At 35.3% G+C, this 17,942-nt stretch overlaps 1 protein-coding gene across 3 annotated transcripts; it reads right to left on the reverse strand.

The window, feature by feature from the left end:
- LOC109708845 (ABC transporter B family member 4-like) lies at positions 416 to 9,807 on the reverse strand. 3 transcript variants are annotated; one of them, XM_020230708.1, is made up of 13 exons: positions 9,550 to 9,807; positions 8,557 to 9,010; positions 8,071 to 8,125; positions 7,790 to 7,965; positions 7,127 to 7,348; positions 6,390 to 6,628; positions 5,119 to 5,644; positions 4,741 to 5,014; positions 3,448 to 4,310; positions 2,927 to 3,193; positions 2,184 to 2,447; positions 1,223 to 1,516; positions 416 to 987 (listed from the first exon to the last, which is right to left on the reverse strand). In XM_020230708.1, exons 2-13 carry the CDS (start codon positions 8,941 to 8,943, stop codon positions 634 to 636), a joined length of 3,921 nt encoding a protein of 1,306 aa, XP_020086297.1. In that variant the 5' UTR covers positions 8,944 to 9,010; positions 9,550 to 9,807; the 3' UTR covers positions 416 to 633. The 3 variants fall into 3 exon arrangements, with proteins under 3 accessions (XP_020086297.1, XP_020086298.1, XP_020086299.1); XM_020230709.1 differs by lacking the exon at positions 9,550 to 9,807 and adding an exon at positions 9,260 to 9,400; XM_020230710.1 differs by lacking the exon at positions 9,550 to 9,807 and having other exon boundaries at positions 8,071 to 8,204; positions 8,557 to 8,698.

A 17,942-nucleotide genomic window follows, 5' to 3' on the forward strand; every position in this document is an offset into this window, starting at 1 on the left:
GCAACTAAAATAAAATTTCACAATCCTCTCTCGGTGTTGTGAAAAAGAGTATAGAATATGGCAGTTATATTACTGATATAGTATTTTTAATTAATCAGATTTTTTTTTTTTTAATTCATCAATTTTATCACAGTTATTAAAAAAATATATTTATTATATTCTTTTCCTCGAAAATAGAGATGTGATTGACTGAAGATAAATGATAGGATGTTAGTGTTAATTTTCTATATTTCCTCCTTGTTGTAGGCTTAGAAGCACTTTTTCCCCGATGACATGAATATCAAATTATTATTATCAGATTGATTAGTAAAATTCGAATAAAATAAAGTATTAGATTGATAGTAAAATTTGTATACAAATGAATACTAAATGGCCGTAGGCAAGGTCACGTAAATCTTATCCTGCTACAATCAGCTATAGAACAAGAGCGCATGTTTGATGGGCCCGCTCAATCTCTTTTCTTGCATTATTTGACATTTACAGTTAATAAGGTTACAGTTTACACTTCAATTGTTGTTTTGCTCAGATTCAATGAATTACCCGCGAAGGGAGAAACAAAACTGGAATCTGAGTAGATCAGAGAAAAATATGAACCACGGAATAGAACAGAGAAATGGCCCAAACTGTTCGATACTAGGAAGAACCACGCGAATGCAGAGCTACCAAGGAAGCATAAGCCCCATCCTTGATATTTATCAAGTCCTCATGCTTTCCTTTCTCTATGATCTGCCCATTTTTCACCACTGCAATCAAATCAGCACCTTTTATTGTAGACAACCGATGAGCTATGACCACTGTCGTCCGATTAACCATCACGCGGTCCAGCGCATCCTGAACCACCCGTTCAGATTCAGCATCGAGCGCACTTGTTGCCTCATCAAGAAGCAAAATTTTGGGGTCTTTCACCATGGCGCGTGCGATTGCGATACGCTGCTTCTGCCCACCAGATAATTGAACCCCACGCTCGCCAACCAATGTATCATAGCCCTGCAGATTAAGAATATTTTCCGCAATTATGATGAGTATAAGAAAGGAAACTGCAGTATAACTCTTCTTAGATAAACAGGCTTGTCTGAAAGTTGTAAAAACCAATTGTAAGTCTCTCAAAATATTTATTCGCAAATATTTCGAAGAAGAATAGAACCACACTAACTCATTTAATGCAAAGTAAATCAAAAGATACTTTCCAAAAGAGAACAACTATTAATTGATAGCATCTAACCTTTTGCAAAGCGCTAATGAACTTGTCAGCATTTGCCAACTCAGCCGCAGCTTTAATTTCGGACTCCGTGGCCCTTCCCTCCTTTCCATAAGCAATATTTGCTCGAATTGTGTCGTTGAATAGAGCTGGTTCTTGACTCACCAGACCCATCTGCTGTCTCAACCATCTTAGCTGAAGCTTTCGTATTTCAACTCCATCTAGCAATATCTGACCCGAATTGGGATCGTAAAATCTCTGCAACAATGATATGGCTGTCGATTTGCCGCTACCACTCTCCCCAACAAGTGCAACAGTCTAGTAAGTCAAAAAAAAATGCCTGTTAGATTTTCCAGCAGCACCTGTAACTTTACCTCGTTCCTTATGCAATCTCACCATAGTAGGCAGTCAAAATATATCCCATGGATTACTATATGAAAGAACGAACTTCATACACTTAGAATTTGCAAAATATATTAGGGGCGCCAACATATATCCCCTGCAAAATCATCTATTTATACATCCCTCCCCCATGCATTCCCCTTGATGTTGCAGTCTGTTAGAAAAACACCTCTATTTAAAGTTCGTGGAGCCATCCAATTCAAGAGGGAATGTTAGTTTTGTACTAAAAGAAGATCTCTATAAAGGAACACTTCTGCAAGCGCAAGGGTACATATATATATGTAACAAATTGAGTTTTTGAAGGACAAATATGAAAAATTTAGATTTCACAGTGATTAATTAACATAAATCTATTGGATCCTCTCGTACATGCATGGTCGTATTCTTAATCCTATTCTGCAATCTGTGTAAGGCAGATCTATCTCTTCCTGTAGTTAAAAAGTACAAGAACAATTGAAAGTAATTGCTGGGAGCACAATTTTCAGTTTGGGTCATCACCGTCCTTGCTAATTACCACAGTAGAGGAGTTTAACTTTTGAAATACTACTACCATGAGGCTGTCTTATTAAATATCAAATCATACCTTTCCTGCAGGGATTTTTAAGCAAAGGTCTTGGAAAATCTGGACATCTGGCCGTGTGGGGTATCTAAAGCTGACATGTTGGAACTCTATGTTACCCCTTACGGTTTCTAAAGTTAAGCCGGTATCGTCACTTGGGTCTATCTTAGATTTTCGGTCAATTATTGCAAACACAGAAGCTGCAGCAGATTGTGCTTTAGAAGAATCCGATGTTAAAGAGCTCGACTGCGAAACTCCAATAGCTGCCATTGCAAGAGCAAGAAAAACCTGCACAGAAAGATAGAAGCAATAAATCTCACTGTCGCCTCAGCTTTAAACATACATATACTGCAAAGTTTTCATCTTGTGTAGCGATTGCTGTAGTCTAATCTACTATAATGTCATCCGTGCTCCAATTTGCAGATTAATATTACTTTATCAATATAAAAGCATAAGAAGTGTCCACATGAATTTAATTCATGAATTTGTCTGTTGGCGGTTCTTATGTATAATTTAAGTGCAAACATCTTAAGATGAAGAAAGAGCATGCTCGAAGTGAAGATGTGGGTAGCAAGGTTTTTTCTAGCATTAACTTTTGGACCTCAGTCTTGGGGGGGTAGTGCTTTGGCTGTACGTTCAACTGTTCTTCGAGTAACCACAGTTGGGTGACAGAGCCCTTTTGATTTCCCATTGTATTTCCTCAAATAGGGTATACCCCTGTTTAATCAAAAAAAAAGAAAAAGAAAAAGAAAAAAGAAAGAGCATACTCGAAAAACTTTGGCAAAAGTTGTCTTCTGATCCTCAACAAGCCGAGCTCCAGCATAGAAACTGACTGCATATACGCAAAACAGCAAGAAGAAGGAAACTCCAAAACCTATACCACTGATTATTCCCTGTCTAATTCCTGTTCTCATAGGTCCTTCGCATTTCTTCTTGTAGAGTTCCATCACCTTCTCTTCAGCAGAGAATGAAGCAACTGTTCTTATATTCCCTACTGCATCATTAGCAACCTGACTAGCTTCCTCGTACATCATCTGCAACCATCATCAAAATTCACCAATTTGAACGACCAAAATTGCATGGTCTAAGCATATTAAATCATCTTTATTTTAGAGATACATAAAGAAACAAAGGCATTACAAATCCTACAAGAGGGTATACCATGAGTTATCTTTGAGGCCATCTTGGAATAATAAGCAAGACCATAATTTTATAGAAGTATGAACTTAGTCTTATTGTCTGAAGGCTATTAAAATATATTCTTTCAAAAAGTTTTCCAAAGGCTAACCTTTGCATCTGCGCTAAATCCTTGAATAAACTTCATTTGGATCCACCCATTGAGGCCTATGAGGGGTATCAGAGCCAAGATAATCAGAGACAATAGCCAATTTGAAACAAAAGCAATCACCAAACCAGCAACTAAAGTTGCAGTGTTTTGAACAACTAGAGAAAGTGCGTCACCCACAAGACTCCTAACTTTAGCTGCGTCGGCTGATAATCTTGCACCGATTGCTCCACTAGAATTCTCTGGATCATCAAACCATCGTATTTCCATATTAACCACTTTCTTGAAAGTCATTAACCTAATCCTTTTGATTAATTTGCACCCAGCAATAGCAAAGAAATAAGAAGCAGCAGGAAGTGACATTAAGGACACTGCACCGAATACCAAGAACATCGATGACCAGAACTTTGAATCCTTTTTGAGCTTATGAGGCGGCTGATAAAATGTATTTATGACATTGGATAATAGTATGGCAAAAATTGGGAATATCACCCCACTTATAACTGCAGCAATAGAACCGAGAATAAGTACAGGGATTTCTGGCTTGTTAAGATAAGCAAGGCGGAGAAGAGATACTTCTTTTTCTTGAGGGAGAGGCTCTGTCATCTGGGATGTGCTATCCTGAATGTCATATCCTATGGAGAAGCCGAATGGCACCGAGAATGAGTGGTGGCTGCTGTTCTCAAGAGATGATCCTCGGCTAGCTGAGTGCTTTATTGACTTTTGTTTGCTTGAACGATACCCTGAGCCCACCCGCCCATCTTGGTCTGACCGGTTTACATAATCAGAATCTTGATTCATTTCTTGCAAACGTATGAGTTGGCTATAAGCTCCGTTTGGGTCCTTTAGCAGCTCCAAGTGTGAACCTAGTAAAAAATATATTACAATTTTAACTGTAGACTGTAGAACTTTTGTTGTTTATCTAGTCAAAAGGGCGAGTTCAACACGATAAGCTTGAGCTAGCTTTTATTGAGGCTGGAAGCTAATATGAACATGCGGGCACTGAAAGCAGAAATCCTAATTAGAATCTTCTGCTTTCATTACAACAAGAGGCTGTTGCAAAATTTTCTACACAGCAGCAGTTAATGTTTCTTCAAACAAGCATCAGCTTTGTAAAAACTCCAGCCGGACCAAACAGACTCAGTAAATGTCATGCTTTCCTTTGTAGAAATTTAACAGGGTATAAAGAGTTTCACTTGGATTATGACTCGAAAAAATAAGGGGTTAAGAAATAAGCCCAGATATCGCCTCAGGGGGAAAAACTAGGAAAAGATAGAATGATCTATTGATTTGTACCTTTTTCAACAATTGAGCCTCGATGTATCACTGCAATAGTATCAGCATTTCTGACTGTGCTTAGCCGATGAGCTACAATGACTGTAGTTCTATTCGTCATGACCCGATCAAGAGCCTCCTGCACTATTCTTTCAGACTCTGCATCCAATGCACTTGTGGCTTCATCAAGGAGCAGAATTCTTGGGTCTTTTAGAATGGCTCTGGCAATGGCAATCCTTTGCTTTTGACCTCCGGACAGCTGAGTTCCATGCTCCCCAACCACAGTGTCGAATCCCTGCTCGTATTGCATCTCATCCATGTTAAAAAACATAACTATCATCTTTGAAGCATTTCAATCAATAGTCTCTTTTGAAAGAATTTTTTAAAAAAAAATCTTACCTGAGGCATTTTATCTATAAATTTGGATGCATTAGCAAGCTCTGCTGCAGCTCTGATTTCTTCTATTGTCGCATTATCCTTGCCATACGCTATGTTATCTCTTATACTACCACCAAATAGGACTGGCTCCTGGCTAACAAGCCCAATTTTACCTCTAATCCACCTTAATTGAAATTCTCTGAGATCTACATCATCTATAAGAACTTGTCCAGCTTGTGGGTCATAAAATCGTTCAATTAAACTAATCACTGTTGATTTTCCACTCCCACTCTCTCCCACTAATGCCACAGTCATGCCACTTTGTATAAAGAGAGAAAATCCTTTGAAGATTTGTTCATTAGGTCTAGCTGGGTAGGAGAAATAAACATCTCTAAATTCTATATCTCCTCGAATATCATCAAGCTTCTTTCCTGAAGTGCTGTAAGTATCAATCTCAGGATTTCTGTTTATAGTCTCGAACATTTTGTAAGCTGCGGCTTGTCCAGCTGCAAAAGCCTTTAGACTTGGAGATGCCTGGCCTAGAGATCTAGAGAACATAAATAAAAGTTAAATTGTTGGAAATGGAAAAAATCAACGATTGGGATTGCTTTTAGAAAAAGAAGTGCTTTACATGCCCATAAGCTGCTGAAGTTTGTCAATTGGAATCGTGAGAAAACAATTGCCATATCATTTATTTCGATATGCTGATTTGGTTGTATGTTAGCTGCATGTTTCAAGTTGTATTATAATTTTTTTTTCTTGAGAAACCCAGATTAAGTGACTCCGGCTACTTCATCGACTATTTGTATATAATCCAGAATACAATTCAAAAGATCAGCTAGAAAAGCCAAAAGAGATACTGATAGAGAATGTTTAACCTATTTCGGCAAGTTGTAAAGAGGTTTGGTCAGTAATGATTACTTTTCTTTCAAATAAAACCTGTTTTATCAGAGAAAAATGATGCATCACCAGCAATATTAAACAGTTACATATTACATTGGTTTGTCACATAGCATGAACTATTTAGTCTACTAGCAATGAGCAAAAACTGCAGAATCCAACATAGCTTCAGATATAGAGATTAACAGTTAAGAGAAATTAACAACTTTCAGAGCTTCACCGTGAACGAACAACTCATTCTTATGGTTCTCCCTTTCAATCTCCTTCATACATGAGCTAGAGTACTTCTTTGGATCTTCTTAGAAAGCTTTAACGTATTGTGAATTGCACACATATGGATAATGCAACATCTATTGACAGCAAAATCATAAAAAGAGCAATTAACAACTTACAGGGAACCGGTCAGAACCGCAAATATCACATTCATAACTTTAGCACCAGTATACCCTTTATCCAGTATCAGCTTCGCACCATACCATATTCCCAAAGAGTACCCACAGAACAAAAGCAGCATAACTGTTCCCATTCCAAGCCCTGCAGCAAGACCCTCTTGAACTCCTGAACTATAAGCCCTCTTAAGCGATTTATTATATTTCTCTATTGCTTGCTTTTCTCCGGTAAAAGAAGCCACCTGGGTGAATCGTATTTTAATATGTAATCAAGTACCACGAGGAACAAGTTAAAACTATACAAATAAACACTAGCTGAAGTAAAGCGCATTTGTAACGGGTATACAAACTTTAAAATTTTCAATTTCAGTACCTAAATTTACATTAATGTATATTTCAGTTCCTCATTAGGATCTGTAAAAACTAAGCAGTTTCTGTCAGAGACAAAAGTTACAGAATTTGTTTGCCAAGTAACAGAACATTCTGTTAGATTATAGAATATCCATCCTGGAAATAAAAAAAAAACTAAAGGTTAAAACACCCTTAAGTTTTGGCAGACGGAGCAAAATAAAAATTTTAAAAAAAAACTAGAAAGGCTAGGTATGCAAATCAAAACTTTTCAAAGTTATGTACCCGTTTCTGAAAGTGCCATAGTTTAGGTAGCGTCTGTACGTTTTTATCTAAGTAATACAAATACCAATGTAATGATATTCTGAGGTGAAGAAAACTGCGGTACATACTGTTCTAATAGTGCCAATTGTCTGTTCCACAATGACTGCTGCTTCTGCATAAGCTGCTTGTCCAATTGAAGCCATTTTGGCTACAACAGTGGACATGACTGCTCCGGCGAGCACAAGGGGTGGAATCGTGCAGAGCATTACAAGAGTAAGAAGCCAACCTTGAACAAATGCTACTATAAAGCCTCCAAAGAACGTTGTCACAAGCTGAATAAATTTACCAACCTGGTTAAAAAAATAAAAATAAAAAAAAATTAGCAATGCGACGTTATTATAGAACATCAGAGATCATCCACTATTCTAGAAATTACGGATAACTGAATTTCCATTCACCTCTCTAACGAAAGAGAGGTTAGCATTTGATTAGTGAAATTAGAGGAGGAACTAGCAGCAGGTGAATGAACCAAGTATTTGAGTTTGCTTCATATTCCTTCATACTAAGTTTACTTTTTTTCCTCATTTTCTGCAAGATTTCCTTTTATCTGTTCATATTTTCTCGGGAAAAAAAATGTATATTGGCCATAATTTGAGTTTTTGGGACTGAATAAATCGCTAGAATATTTTCAAATGACAACTAGTTTCATCATCACTGAGCTGTCCAATTTGGTCATAACTTGCATGGTGAACAATCAAATCAGAATTACCCAACATAGCAATTGGTAGTACCTTTTCACCCATGGCATCTTGAATTAGAACGGTGTCACCGGACATCCTCCCTACGACTTCCCCCGTGTTAGTATGCTTGTCGAAAAATGCGATTTCTTGCCTCAGTATTGTCTTCAAGTATAAGTTCCGTATTCGTGCGGCTTGTCTTTCCCCAGTAGCCATCCAACAAGTGACCTCTGACAAAGAAAAGTAAATCCTTCTAAGCTTTTCACTTTACTAAATTGAGAGGTATAATTTTGATCTTGACTTACTAGCGTAACTAACAACAATTGTATACTTACGGAAGAATGATGCGACGCCTGACCCAATAGCGAGATATATGAACTCGAGGGATACCTGAAATTAGTTAGACTTGTTCATATTTAATGCAAGGAAAGACTTGTTCATGCCACCTTTTTTTTCTTTTCTTTTCTCTCTGAGAATCCAAAAAAAGAGGAGATAGGGCCAATTAAAACCCCTCTTATAGTAAAACACCAAGAAAAGATAAACAAAGATTATATTACAAATCGATTAATTGGGTATCACTCTAAGATTTCCGGTCAATAAAAAAACGTCAGGCTGTCAGCGAGCCATGCGATTAAGATAGTGAATAAAGTACGAAGATTTTCCGTCGCCGTAACTCAGATAGTAAGTTCTCTTGAAGAATTTTATTAATACTCGCAACAAACAAAATTATGAAGCTTGAATCAGGAAACTTGAGATTCGCTAAAATCAAGAGACGTTGGTGAAAATCCTTATTCGGGGCACGCGAGTACTGAAACCCTCACCTTGGAGACTCTATTAACTACGTCATGAATATCCAGAGCTCCTCCAAATGCATCGATCAAATTACCAAACAAAACAGTCATAAGAGGCAGAGCCGCCCCATTCGCGACAGCCCCCACAGTTCCCAATATCATCAAAACAATATCGGTTGAATCCGCGAAAGCGAACAGCTTGTGGAATGGAACTGTGTAGTTGGTCTCTTCCTCTTTCTCTTTCTTCTTCCTCCTCTCTCGCTGATTTTGCTTCTTCTCAGCTTCTTCTCCTGCATCTTTTGGCATCGAATCGCGAGGAGAAGCAGCCAAATTCGAGTCGGAATCATCTTTAATTCCTCTCTCTTCATCTGCCATACTGTCTGGATGATCGGCGGTGGCCTCTTCTTCGACATCCATATCTATTTCGCGAGATGGATTAATAGCAGATTACCGCTGTCTATTTATGATGATGTAAACTAATCACCTGCCCCATATAAAGCAATCAATGAATCAGAAGAAGAATAATTCCAGAATATGTTAGCAGAAGTGTTTAAAACGTCGCAATTCTCCAATAGAGAGACAAGTGTTGCAGATAAGTAGTAGTGGGGGGGAAAAAAAAGAAGAAGAGTAAAGGATTAAAAGCATGAAGCTATATAAGATTCTATAGAGGGACCGAGAAGCAGAGGAAGAAAAGGAAAGGTTCCAATACGAAGCATAATTCGACAAAACTTGCCACAGGAATATGAAGAGGCAACGCACAAATTCCATGGGAAAAGCAGAGAAAAAGAGAGCGAGGGAACGACGAATCACATCATGTTTATGAAGAAACATCGACTTCAAGCATGAATTGAGGAAGGTGGAAAAAGCAGTTATGCTCAACCAACGCTAATAATGGACAAGTTAAAACAGAACCGGTGTACAGTTGGGAGCCACCGAAAAAAAAAAAGGAAAAAGCAGAATAGGATGTGGAAAGCATGCAAATAAGCATTTGTAAAAGCATGGCAGGGGAAAAGGAAAACTGACCAAACCAAGAAGAACCCACTTTCCTCATGCCACTGGGGAACTAACTGCACATGAATTTAATCGGAGATGCACAGAGAGATGATCTCATCTGGGGCTAATGGGTTATGATGAGTACTGTTCTACAGAGTTCCCCCCTCTCTTGGGATTTGCTTCGGCTTCACCTTCTTCCTCTTTGAGGCCGGTGTTTTAGGTTTTTCCCATGTGAAGGCCACCTATATATAAGTTTCAGTAGAGGTCTCTATTTTTAAAATGAGCTAAAGATTTTGTTTTGGACACAATATGTTGACCGCTGTTCTATCTTGGGATCGTATCCGAATTTCTATAAAAATCTAATTATTACCGGGCTAATCATTCGTGCAGGATAAATAATCTACTAATCCCAAATTCCTCAATTATTTTCAGAATAGAAAATGCAATTTTTATTGTTTTTTTTTTTTTTTGTCCTTGGGTTAAAAATGGGTAATCGGGTTTGATCACTCAGCAACCACGCGCCTCTCTTTTTCTCCACAAGATAATTTGGGCCTCGGTGGCTGTCAATGTTATAATGTGAAGAGCAGCGGCAATGCTTTTCATGATATTACTCTCACAGACGTTGATTTGATGTTAATATACATAATAATATAAAATATAATAATTAGTCCGCTGAAAAAGAAGAAGAAGTAAAAAACACCTATCAATATTCCATAAAAGTTATTTTTCAGAGTCGTCGATGTGCTGACTCGTTGATGTGCGGTGTGCAATATGCAGAATAGCCTTGTACCGTGCGGATCTTTTCGTGTTTCTTATCCACCGAAAAAGAAGATGAGCTGTCTTTTTAATTTCTGAAAAAACGAAAAATGATTCTTTTCTCTATTTTGAAGAGCAGGTTTCTGGTTGGTTGGGCATGGGTTGATTACTGGGACAACTTGGGTAGGGCAGCCGGCAGCCCCATTTGAAATCAATGCGGTATGACTCGTCCTTCTGCACTAAGGACAGGAATGAAGCCACTTGCCAATTTACTTCCCAGTTACTTGACAAAAAGGATATATAAATATATATATATATATAGGATTAATTTTATACAGATTCCTACAAACATATTGAATAGCAGATATATTCTTACAAAGTTTAACTTTTATAAATTTTTTCTGCAAAAGTTCTAATGTATTCAAATATGTCCCTCTAGTTAGTATCAGTTAGAAAACTGTTAATTTTTTAACAGCAGAGATGTGAAATGACTATTTTGTCCTTGCCCTCTTCCTCTTCCTCTTTCGGCTGTGGGAGCGGATGGCAGCGGCGACGGCAATCTTGCGGAGTTTGTCGGGGTTGCGGCCAACGGCGTTGCGGAGCTTGTCGGGTCCACGGCGCGGCCGATGCGGTCGGAGGCGCGGGTGACGACGGCCCACACGGGCACCACGACGGCAGCGACGACGACGACGAAGAAGAAGAAGGAGGAGAAAAGGAGGAAAATGAGGATACGAAGAAGAATAGGAAGAAGAAGAAGCAGGAGAGAAAGATGAAGAGGAAGAGGAAGAAGAAGAAGAGAAAGATGAATTGGGATAGAAATGTTATTTTACTTTATTAACTCACTATAGTTAAGTATTTTAACTATGGTTAACTAGATTTCTCTAACGGAGATTAACGGCAGGAATATATCTGAATACATTATAATTTTTGCAAAGATAACATGAAAATTGAATTTTATAGGGATATATATGCTATTCACCATATTTATAGGGACCTGTATAAAATTAATCAATATATATATATATATATATATATATATATATATTAGTCGCGCTATGGTGCTTGTAGAAAGCAAAGCATTTGTGCTTGTGAATTTTTTACCGTTAAATTTACGACTTCGATCATTTTCATCCGTTAGATTATACTATTCAACCACATCATTTAACCAGGGAGCTCACATCATCATAATCGCACATCTATTAATCCAAGGGCTAAAAATTACAAGCATCATGACTTGGTACTTTTAAAATATAGGACTCAATTATATATATATATATATATATATATATATATATATATATAATATATATATATATATATATATATATATATATATAATCTCAAATTCAAGGGGTAAATTTTTTTTTATATTTTTTAAGAGATAGGTAGCAAGCTACCTATTTCGTTTATTTCATTTAGAAATAAACTTAGCTAGAAATATGAATCAATTAGAATTCGAACTTACGTTTCAGATACCAACCACGAAGCCCTTTGTCACTTGGTCTAGAAACGGACGGTCAGGGTAAATTAATTGAGCTTGATTACAAGTGGACAGAGTACAATTTTGGAAAGCCAATCAACTTCAATTATCAGATCTTTTTCTGAAGAAACATTGGTCATCCATCTGGGGTCAGCAACATCACAGTAGCTTAGATAACATAAATCAATTTCTATTTCTTCTTCTTATTTTTATCTTATTATTTTATTTTTTTATTACATTAAAGGAGGGTTGGGGGAACATCAGGATGACACCTGTCCCGCAACCCTCCACTTCATTCTCTCTCACACATATATCTATTTCTATTAATTATATATATAATTAATTAATTTTATTAATAAATTGTATAACAGCTTATTAGTAATTAAATTTTGATATCAAATTTTAAAATTTTGATACTTTAAAATTTTAAATTTTAAATTTTAAATTCTAAATTTTTATTTTAACTTATAATATTTATTTCCAAATTTTATTAATAATACACATAATAAATCACGTAATAAAATCTAACATGATAATGCAATTTAAATCACGTAAAATATCGTTGTATAAAAAAAAATAATATTTAAATTTCAGGAGTAAAATTTTAAAAATATAGTCTATTTCTGTGTATATATAATTAATTTTATTAAACAATTTCTTTTATAATTTTATTTTCCTTCTATTTATTGATTTTTTAAAATTATTTTTGATAATTTTATCTCAAATCCTTTTCATATGTATCTTTATCAAATAAATTGTTGTATAAATTTACTTTGCGCATATATCAATTTTAATGACTTTTATTTAAATATATTTAACTATTAAATTATTTTTATATAATTTTTATTTAATTAATAATTAGACTTATAAAATTATATAAAAATTATTAAAAAATAAAATTTATTATAAAAATATTTTTATATTCGCAGTATCGTGCGAGTATTTCACTAGTGTAGATTGAAGCTGCAACTATATATATATATATATATAAAATAGACCAGGAAATCGAATTAATGCACGGAAGGTGTAACCACTTCTCATTAGAATAATAGTCAACTCCACCTCATACGTATTAAAGAAAAAAAAAAGGATGTTCCCTTGCTTAAACTTTACACTGATGATTGTGGTACATAACCTGTACTCCTCATTCTCGCATATAATATGGACAAATGTAAAGAGAGGGAGCATAATTAGATGCTAAGCTTGAAAAAAGAGTCCTCGATCAGTGCAACAATGAGTGGTGGTTGGTAGAGGTGTATGCGTGCTATCTTTCTCAACTAATATAATACAGGAATAGTATACGTTAGCTAGCATAGTATATATATATAGGAATAGTTGCTTATGTAATTAATAAACACATGCATATTTGCATGTGAATCTATGAGAGAGAGATTCACCTTTTATTTTTATATTCCTTGAGTGTGTAAGATATATAAATTTATTTTTTTATTTATTTTATATCACATTTTATCAAGAGTTATCATAATTTTATAATTAAATAAATTATCTGATAGTCAAGTCGTTGATTGTAAACATTCAAACATAGAGAAGTATGTCAGATCGTTGGCACTAACCATTAATCCTAAAGGCTCGAGCTGTTCTTAAAACGTACAGATATAGCGTCCACGGGTCTCAATTGTGACTCAGTCCACTCGGCCTCATGCCATTTCAAATATGATTCGGCCTATCCAGCCTCACACCATTTCGAACGTGACTCGGCGTAACATGGTCTCCCGCCACAGGGCAGGATGCTGGCCCATTTAAGCCAACAATCCCCCTCCAGCATCTGCACATATTGGCAGCATGCAGAAATTGAACCGTGATCTCTGGCTCTGATATCACTTGTCGGATCGTTAACGCTAATTATTAATTCCAAAAGTTCGAGCTGTTAGGAATACGCAACCAATTCACTTTAAGCGTACAGATACAGAGTCCACGGGTCTTAATTGTGACTCGGCCCACCCGGCCTCACGCTATTTCAAAAATGATTCGACCTACCCAGCTTCATGCCATTTCGAATGTGACTTGGCCCAACATGGTCTCAAGCCACAGGACAGGATGTTGGTCCATTTAAACTAACAAACTACTATGTTCATATATAAATCTTATAAAACTTCACATATTTGGAAATTTAATTGACAAAAATAATACAAAAAAGTGAGCATGATTTATAAGTCGAATATCGAAATTACAATTAAGCTACATTAATTTGATGAAAATAATATAAAATTATGCATTTCGTCCTAAATTTTTATGTTGTAGAATTTATTTGTGATTATAGTATTATTTTTTCTTTAATCCTTTTAATTCCACATCCCAAGACTTTCTCGAGCCGTGAAACACTGAAACCGACGCAAATTTTAAAGTCTATGGCTAGTATACTTCCAAACGGGCCGTTTGACCCATTTTTTCTATGCATAAATATTCCAGAGGACTTTCATGTTACTCCAGTTGCGACATTTTGGTGGCAATTATGCCCATAGATTACAGAAATTTTCTCTTTTATTTTTAAATTATATTTATTTTATTTAAATAGTATATATATATATATATATTATTATATATGAATATATGTATTAAATTACCGATCATCCCTAGCACAAATGACAAAGAACTTAATAATTGGTACCTGAGATTTCAAGTTCGAATTCTAATTGATTCACATTTTTGCTAAGTTAATCGCCTCATATTCGGCGCATATAAGTTGATCTAAAAAATTAAACAAAAAGGCTTCATTTTTATATGGAAGCTACTTATTCTGTCCATCTTACAGAATAAATAAAATAAAAAGTTTTTTAAAATATTGTCCACAAACAAGTCCCAGTCGATTATGGGGATGTTCGGCTCCTCGAAAAAGCATTAAAAGTTCATAAAATATTTTCTAACAAAATTATTAAAATAAAAAGTTTTTTAAAATATTGTCCACAAACAAGTCCCAGTAGATTATGGGGATGTTCGGCTCCTCGAAAAAGCATTAAAAGCTTGTAAGATATTTTCTAAGAAAATTATTTTTTTTCATAGTTTTTATTTTTTGAATAAAATATTCAGAAAATAAAAATACTATTTATTTATGATTTTAAAAAAAAAAACTTCGAAACAAACTATTTTTTCCCGATACCAAACACAATGAAAATTTTTTTTGGCCAAAACTATTTTATGTGATATTTTTCAAAAACCAAAAACTGCCTCAATTCTATAAGATAGCATCCACAAAAAGGAAAAAAGGAAATTTTTCTTTAAGACAGAAAAAGATAGTAAGTATTATTTCTATTTTAGAAATAAATTTCGTTAAAAATGTGAATTAAACTTTAAACTTATAGCACCATTTGGCAAGGGGATAGGGGAAGGGGATCGATAGGGATAGGGATAACCCCCTATCCCCTCTTTATTGCCAAACGCTAATTTTTTTATCCGAGAATAGTAGTTTTCGGTTATCTATAATAACCGGGTATAACTATTCCCACCAATATCTTTATTTTCTATATAAAACTACCAACTATTTTTCTTATTCCATATTATCTATCCAAACGCTATTTCTCTTATTTTCGGAAACAACCTAATTTTCATCCAAACGCTATTTTTCTTATCTCCATGCTTGTACATATTCCTGTAACAACTAGTTCTTACTTATACCCGAACCAAACGCTACCATAAGTACCAACCATCAAGCTGTTAGTCAACTGTGTCAGATACGGGCAGTCAAAAAAGAAAAGAAAAGAAGGGAACATTTGAGAACCCCATCCAACTATTTCCATGCACAGGTGGTAGGTGTTTACAGTGCAGATTTCTCACGCTTCCGTTTCCCATTCTCCTACTAGCTACTAGCGGATTTGATCAATTTCCTGTAGTTGATAATTAATACTTGATTTGCTTCAAAATGATTGGTGCTCCGCAAAGATTAATATAAAGTATTCGTAAGCTAATTAAGTGTCTTTTCTTTTGATTTCAAGATGCGTGGACTTGAAATAGAAAAGCCTTAGGTAGCGTGTCAAAGGATTCATATTATTTGAACAGTAAAGAAGTACTGGATTAGAAGTATTAGAGATAATGAATTGATGTTGTGTTCTGCGGTCGAGCTTGACCGCGTTATAATTGAAATTCGGGGAATGTGAACACACATATATGCTTGTTAACTTTTAGCATAACTAATTAACCGGTCCCTTTCATCCTTTTCCAAACTAGAACTTGGAGGTAAAGAAATGTTAACTTTCCAATAATTAAATTCAATGAATGAATGTTTCTTTCATGCATGTGTTGATTAATTTAGTTAGTCAAAAAGTAACATCGAACCATGGTAACATGTTGTGATGCTTTCCTCCATGCTTTATGACGTGTGAGGTAATTAATTACTTTAGACTATGATTTGTGAGTCGATCTAATAGTATTACGTGTTCTATGGTCCCTGGCGTTCACTCCACCTAACAATTGTTGGATGAAGCTACAAATAGGAAAGTATGAGCTCGCCGTGGCCACTAGTAACTTTTACATAGAAAAAGAAAGAGAGAGACGCATGTGTATGAGTTATATAGTCCTCGATTTCACACGTTTAAAGTATTGATCGAGACTTTTTGTGATAATAACCCGGCAAATTTTATGCCATACAATCACGATCGAGTTCGATATATAGGTCGAATTCCCAAAACCAAAGAACAACCACTAGCTAGCTAGGAATAGTACCCGTGTAATTAAGAATGACCCTTATGTAGCCAACACTAGCTAGGATTAGCTCTCTAGAACAAATCGAGAAAAAAAGAAAAAAGAAAAAAAGGATACACGAGAGCCTCTTCACAAAGAGAATATGGTCTAATTGATTGCTCATCACTATGCTAAGCTAAGATTTATGCGTTGTTCGTGATAAACGGTCAATCAAATTGTATCTTCATAGGGAGGCTCTCCATACAATTTTTGTTCGATCGGAAAAATTCTATCATATTACGAGTTATGGGATAACTAAATATGTGATATTTCTTTCGTCTGGCTGCTGAGCCATCTTTCATGCTTTTGAAAACACTAATCAAATAGTTTTGACAATCAAAAGGTTAATTAGCTAGATCCTTGGCAGTGGCAGTGGCAGTGGTGAGAAGAGTTTCTAGAATATATGTTTCAAAAGTAGAAGCTCAAATTTGTAGTTTTTGCTCTAACTATTCTTAAAAACTACAAAAAAATATTATTATTTTTTAATAAAAGAAAGGTATTGCTTTATTGAATTGCTAGCTCTATACATCTAGATATTATTTAATTTTGCGCAACACTTTTCCATACTGTTTTACAAGATTAACAAAGAGCACTCATTCACTTGGAATCATATATAGACCATATATAGTGGGAACAGTACTGTCCCTTTTTTTTTTTAGAGAGAGAGAGAGATAGGTGCACGCTAACCTCTTCGTTTATTTCATTTAAAAATAAACTTAGCTGAAAATATGAATCAACTAGGATTCGAACTTAAGATTTCTGATACCAACCAGGCAACCACCAAACCCTTTGCCACTTACTGTAGAGGCGGTCGGTAGTACTACCCAATATTTTAAACAGTCCAGTTTTGTGGGCTCCCTCATGACTTCCTGTAGCAGGTGGGGGAAATGTCGACATAGCCAGAGAAATCGATAGATTAATTGTCTCCTTTTGCTGCTTTAACAATATTCGTGATCTATATACGATAAAAGAGTACGTACTTGTCTGAAAGAGAGCTAGCCTAACGGTCTTGTGAAAATTCATGATCAAGCCAACTTTAATTGTGACATAAACGCGTGAATATATTCTTCTGTTCTTGGCACAAAAGACCAAGATTGTTAGAAACTGAATTATATCGATAATAATATTAGTAAATATAAAATTACTATTGATCGGTAAATACAATGAATCCATTTCCTAGTGCAATTCTTTATCTCCCCTTTTCACTGTAAATATAAATCTGTACTTTCCACTATATTCATTATCTGCATTTCGAATTGGATTATATTTAATAAATTTAATCTGTCCTAAACAAATATAAATATGTTAATATCACTTTTCAAAGTATATAGCTCAAATATAAAGTATATGGTAGAATAAATTTCCATGCACAAGAATTCAAAAGATCATGGTTAATTAGTTCCGTTTCCAATATGATCAATACCTAACTAGCTAAAAAAGAAAGCTTTTCATCTAGCACTCTCTCAAAAGCACTTTTTGTGAGGCTGTTTAT

This window comes from Ananas comosus, linkage group 4 (genome assembly GCF_001540865.1).
Source record: "Ananas comosus cultivar F153 linkage group 4, ASM154086v1, whole genome shotgun sequence".
Lineage (NCBI taxonomy): Eukaryota > Viridiplantae > Streptophyta > Magnoliopsida > Poales > Bromeliaceae > Ananas > Ananas comosus.

Bases quoted from the DNA above. Each gene is read 5' to 3' on its own strand.
- LOC109708845 (XM_020230708.1), bottom strand. From the start codon at position 8,943: ATGGATGTCGAAGAAGAGGCCACCGCCGATCATCCAGACAGTATGGCA. The intron at 8,126-8,556 runs GTGAGGGTTTCA...AACTAATTTCAG, and splicing joins TAGTTAATAGAGTCTCCAAG to GTATCCCTCGAGTTCATATA. The intron at 2,448-2,926 runs GTATGCTCTTTC...CTTTCTGTGCAG, and splicing joins CTTTTGCCAAAGTTTTTCGA to GTTTTTCTTGCTCTTGCAAT.